This window comes from Callorhinus ursinus, unplaced genomic scaffold (assembly GCF_003265705.2).
Source record: "Callorhinus ursinus isolate GAN/ISIS: 27379988/994484 unplaced genomic scaffold, GSC_fseal_2.0 scaffold10, whole genome shotgun sequence".
Taxonomy (NCBI): domain Eukaryota; kingdom Metazoa; phylum Chordata; class Mammalia; order Carnivora; family Otariidae; genus Callorhinus; species Callorhinus ursinus.
The window spans coordinates 50,365,428-50,371,293 of NW_027397072.1; the positions used below are offsets into that span (position 1 = coordinate 50,365,428).

General features: G+C 55.2%; 1 protein-coding gene across 2 annotated transcripts; it reads left to right on the forward strand.

Moving 5' to 3' along the window:
- Positions 1-2,504: 2,504 nt before the first annotated feature.
- On the forward strand, positions 2,505-5,198 carry EGR4 (early growth response 4). Of its 2 annotated transcripts, none has more exons than XM_025867674.2 (2): positions 2,505-2,957; positions 3,359-5,198. In XM_025867674.2, exons 1-2 carry the CDS (start codon positions 2,513-2,515, stop codon positions 4,675-4,677), a joined length of 1,764 nt encoding a protein of 587 aa, XP_025723459.1. In that variant the 5' UTR covers positions 2,505-2,512; the 3' UTR covers positions 4,678-5,198. The 2 variants fall into 2 exon arrangements, with proteins under 2 accessions (XP_025723459.1, XP_073752963.1); XM_073896862.1 differs by having other exon boundaries at positions 2,777-2,957; positions 3,362-5,198.
- The last annotated feature ends 668 nt before the right edge of the window (positions 5,199-5,866 follow it).

Sequence of the window (5,866 nt, forward strand, 5' to 3'; positions counted from 1 at the left end):
CCTGTAACAAGAAGTTGGGGTGACTTGGACCCTCATCTTAACACAGACCTAGCCCAATAGCCCTTGGCAGAGTGTAACAAAGGCCTGGGTACTTGCCAAAGGAGTAGGGGAATTATCTATGACTAAGAAGGAGGAGGAATGCTGTGGCAGAGGGAAGAACAGCAGAAGGGATGGGGAACCTGGGGCTGGCCAATCTGGCCCGACGGGGCAACATGGGGAGCCCTGGACACCAGCCTAGCCAAACTCCTCCACTCCTCCTCCCTCCCAGGCAGCAAGATGCCAGAATGGATTTGAGACATGTGTGCCCTGTGTGTCTGGTGTGGGCTCACCTGGCCTTGGCAATGCATTTGGATTACAATCAATCCCCAGTTCTGAATTAGAGTATAAAGGAAATAGTGCTCTGTGTGCTTCATCCTTACAGACATGTGCTGGGTTTCTTCATTTCCTATATGTAAACATATGTGTAGTGAACACAGAATTATTATATCTGTGGCATTTGTTAGGAAATGCTGCACATGCATGACTCTTGAAAAGTTTTGTATGATTTCCAGACGTGGGGAGAAGATGAACGCAAGCATATCAGCACAGGTTTTGCAGGTGATTATGTGATGATATATTCTGTAAACACTTACAGGGTCATTGTAGGGTGGGGTTGGGACAGCTAGGGATGGAGATGGGTCTTAGGGTCCTGGTAGACTCAAAACCAAAATCTACCTTCTGGCCTTTAGTAAGCACTTAAGGAATGAATACTGTGTGAATGAACACTGAGAAAATCAATGAATGAATTTTTGGATAATGAACACAGGGTAAAAGAACTGAGAATTTGGTGGGGTTGGGACATTCTTGGCACTCTCTCTAAAAGGAGAGTACCAGTGGGCAAGGGAGGCTGGGAGATACACTGCAAATCATGCTGTAGCCCATCACCCCTGAATGGCTTTGTTTCCATTCCTACGAAAGCAGAGGAAGAAAAGGGAACCCTAGCTCTGCCCTCCCCACTTTCCAGCTCCCAAGAATTGATGCTCTTTGTAAAGAAAAACGTGCTATCCCATGTATTTATTTAATCCCCTAATTTTGTTCCAGAAAGGAAGCAAATGAGCTATAACACAAAATTAAATGGAAGATTTTTAAAGAGAATAAGAAAATAAGACAGAATGAAAACCACAGCGGAAGGGAGATGAGATCAGGAGAGCAGGCAGTCTTCTTTGCTGGAGTCGACTGACCTGCTGCAGCCAAGATTCACAGCCTCCTTAAGAATAGGGATTTTTTTTTCCCCCATAAGAAGCCCAATTATTCCAGGTGCTGATTCCAGGGAAATATATCCTGTGGATTCTCTGTGTCTTGCTGGGAACAACATCCTAAGAGTAAAAGCCATTTATATAAAGGCAGAAAGAAAGTCTACAGAAGCATCTCATACCCTGTAGGCGAGGGAGAAAGGAGAAGGAATTGGCCCTACTTCTATGGAGGACAATTTGCCAGTTGCCTCTCAAAATTTTACATACCCTTGACCGAGAATTACACTCAATGGAATTTATCCCACAGATATATTCACATTTATATAATTAAGAACGCTGAGTACAACATTGGTAAAAACCAGAGGTTGGAAGCTTTCTACATGCTCATGGATAGAGGACAAACTGACCTTCCTCACAGTGGAGTACTATGTAGCCTTAGAAAAGAATGGCCCAGCTCTTTATGTTCAGACATGGAGCAATCTCTCAACTATTATAAATGGGAAAAAATTATATTGCAAGACAGAGTGTATGCTTGCATATGCATTATTTTTCTGAAAGAATACACAAGAAACTTAGATGTTGCTACCTCAAGACGTAGAGGGGTAGGAAAAAGAAACCTACTTTCGGTTTAGAATATACCCTTCTGTACTGACTTTTTCTCTCATCAGTAGCAAGTGTTATGGTCTTTTTTTATTGAATTAAGTTATTTTTCCTAGAACTAAAGAAAAAAAACTATTAAGAAAATGGAAAAAAAAAAAACCCACACAAGTGGGAGCAAATAGTGAATAATGGCAAGAATCTCTGTAGTTTACTGTGTGCTCATGCATAGAATTTAATGTGCGCTAACCCAATTACTCTTTACAGTAAACTTAAGAAGTTAGATATACGTGGCTCCATTTCACAGGTGAGGAAATTGACCATTCAGGGAGATTAAGTGACACAGGTAGGAAGTGGCCCACAGCGGATTCGAATCCCTCACTGTGGACCCCCAACGCCCGCGCGGCTTTTCCTCGCCGACCGCGGGCCTCTGCCTGCAGGCGGGAAGGGCGCTAACCGAACGCTGGGCCCCACGCAGCGCAGCACCCCAGCCAGGCGCACCGGCGGCTCCGGCGCGCACGGGGTTCCACGCTCAGGGAGCGCGCGCGCACGCAGCGGCGCGGGCCCGGCGGCGGCGGCGGCGACGTCACAGCCCGAGCTTTCCTTTTCGGGAGTCCCCGGCACACATCCTGTGTCCATGTTTGGGCATTTACGTCACGGCGGCAGGGCCGGGGCCTCCCGAAATGGCAGTGGCCCGGGGAGTCGGAAGCCCGGAGCCAGCGCGGACGCTGCTATATAAGTGGGGGGGCCGCGGAGCGGGGGAGCCCGGCTGCGCTTTGGAGAAGCGAGGAGCCGCCGCCCGAGGCCGGTCCCGGCGAGCAAGGGCGCCTCGGCCCCCGGACCCATTTCCCAGTGGCGAGCGCCTGGAGCCAGGAGCCCGGGTGCTTGGGTCTGTGAGGCGCAGAGCACCCCAACTGCTGGCCTCCCCGTCACCCGCTCGCAGCCAAGCTCAGCGGGCGAGGCCCCCGGCGCCCCGCAGCCGCCGCCGCGCCATGCTCCACCTTAGCGAGTTTTCCGGCCCCGACGCGCTCCTGGTCAAGTCCACCGAGGGCTGTTGCGCGGAACCCAGCACCGAATTGTCCCGGCTGCCCGGCAGGGAAGCGCCGGCTACCGCCGGCTACCCCGGAGGTAAGGAGAGCGGCGGAGGGTCCTCAGACGGCGGCGCAGCGCGGGGGCGCATGGTGCCTGAGAACAGGCAGGGACTGGGACGATAGAGCTGTGGGGGTAGGGGTGGTAGGAGGCTTGGGGGTCCTGGGGTGCGCACCCCCATCCCCAGCCCCACTGTGCCGCCAGCGCCTCCGCAGGAACCTGTGGGTTTATCAGGGCGTCCTTTTGCCTGTGCACGTGTGTTTTGCGTGTGCATGTTTGTGTGTGTGTCTTGGGGCGTATGCGGGCTCCGGCTGGATCAGAATGTGCAAAAGGCACCTTTTATGTGTCAGTGCGCCCCAAGGGTTTCGTGGGTAGGGGCTTGCAGACTCCAGAGGCGCGCCCTTTGATGTGCCCGGAGCTGATTCCTGCTCCCTCCTCAGCAGGCGACTTCTTGAGCTGGGCTTTGAGCAGCTGCGGCGCCGGGGGGGACTTAGCCGATTCCTGCTTCCTGGAGGGGCCTGCACCCACGCCCCCTCCTGGCCTCAGCTACAGCGGTAGCTTCTTCATCCAAGCAGTACCCGAACACCCGCACGACCCGGAGGCACTCTTCAACCTCATGTCGGGCATCCTGGGTCTGGCACCTTTCCCCGGCCCTGAGGCGGCAGCATCCCGGTCTCCGCTGGACGCCTCTTTTCCCGCAGGCCCCGACGCCTTGCTGCCGGGTCCACCGGACCTTTACTCCCCGGATCTGGGCGCTGCCGCCTTCCCAGACGCGTTCTGGGAGGTCTCACCCTCGGCAGGCGCCCCCTCACAGTGCCTGTATGAGCCTCAGCTCTCCCCGCCCGACGTCAAGCCAGGCCTCCGGGCGCCTCCGGCCTCTCCCGCGCTGGACACTGCCTCGGCCTTCAAAGGCCCCTACGCTTCCTGGGAGCTGCTCTCAGCTGGAGCCCCAGGGAGCTGTGGGTCACAGGGAGGTTACCAGGCCGCCCCCGACGCCCGTTTCCCCTCGATGGGGGCCAAGATTGAAGACCTGCTGTCCATCAGCTGCCCAGCGGAGCTGCCGGCCGGTCCCGCCAACAGACTCTACCCCACGGGGTCTTACGACGCTTTCCCGCTGGCCGCAGGTGACTTAGGGGAGGTGGCCGAGGGCCTCCCGGGTCTCCTGACCCCTCCTAGTGGGGATGGGGGGAGTAGCGGCGACGGCGGAGAGTTTCTGGCGGGTACTCAGGCTCAGGTTTCTCCCCTGGGCCTCCGCAGCACCGCGGCGGACTTCCCGAAACCTCTGGTGGCAGACATCCCTGGGAGCAGTGGCGTGCCTGAGCCTCCTGGGCCACCGCCGCCGGCCCCATTCCCCCCCACTAAGGCGCGGCGCAAGGGGCGCCGGGGTGGCAAGTGCAGCGCGCGTTGCTTCTGCCCGCGGCCGCATGCCAAGGCCTTTGCTTGCCCAGTGGAGAGCTGTGTGCGCAGCTTTGCGCGCTCCGACGAGCTCAACCGCCACCTGCGCATCCACACGGGCCACAAGCCCTTCCAGTGCCGCATCTGCCTCCGCAACTTCAGCCGAAGCGACCACCTTACCACACACGTGCGCACTCACACGGGTGAGAAACCCTTTGCCTGCGACGTGTGCGGCCGCCGCTTCGCGCGCAGTGACGAGAAGAAAAGGCACAGCAAGGTGCACCTCAAGCAGAAGGCGCGCGCCGAGGAGCGGCTCAAGGGCCTTGGCTTTTACTCTTTGGGCCTCTCTTTCGCAGCCCTGTGAGAGGGAAATGCGTTTGTAGATTGAGGCGCCGCCGCCCGGCACGAAAGAGGCGACCTGGCCCGCCCCCCCACCCCACCCCCCTTCCCGGCACGTCCCGGGGCCGGCTTCTGGTCCGGCTTCCAGTTCCCTTGAAGTGCCCGCCGTTCACGCCTCGTTCAGCACCAGCTCCGTGGACAGCTCCTGCGGTTCCCCGGCGCTGACTCCCGCGTCAGCCGCGCTTTGAGGGAAGTCCTCTCAGGCCACCCACTGAGTAGGCCCTTCCTTGGGACTCAAGATAGTCTTTTGTAACTGGCTTGGCGCACGCCCCATGCCCCTCATTAGACCCCCTCCCCCCAGAGGCAGGCTGGGGCAGCGCCGAGCCGGTCTCGCGCGGGATTTTGTACAGCAATGTCGTTTCCAGCAGCCATTGGATGTAACGTTTTGCTTTGGGGTTATTTCCTTTTGTTGTTGTTAATTTTTGTAAAGCAGACGCTACTCTCGAGCAGTTGACAAAACTGTTTATTTTTGCAATTAAAATTATTGTGCTAAAAGCTTACTGAATCTGCCATTATAAGCTTCTGACCCATTCCCCCCAGCCACTCCCCCAGGGGAATATGTGCCAGAAGAAATCACTAGGCAGCTACTGTCAGGCACTGTGGCACATAGTAGGCATTCAATAAATATGTACTGAATTAACAAATGCATTTAATCACAACTGACCTAAAAGCTCAAAGTGTTTCTGAAACTTGAGAGTGATTGAGATGATTAAGTGTTAAACATTGGGCGTATATTATCCTTAATCCTCACAATCCTAAATAGCAGCGTATATTCCATTTCCAAAGATGAGGGAGCAAAATAGGTAACTTATTGGATAACCTGGCTAGGAACAGACAGGGTCAAACTCAGATCTGTCTGGCTTCAAAGCCAGTACTCTTTTACCAACCCCAGAATGGTGGCACCTCAGCTTAACAGCACTGTTTGGAAAAGCTTCCTATCAAGAATTGAAATAGGTTCGGCAACTAGAGGGAGCCCCAGGCAGTAGCCACGGCAACAGAAGACTGAAGTATGGCAGTGCTGTTTGTGGAACACCCAGAGTACTGGGTATCACAGAGGCTCCAGCCAGTGCCCATGCATCTTTATGAGAAGCACAAGCTGTCATGGCCAAATGGGACTCAACATTCAGCTAGACCATGGATGGACAGAGCCAAGC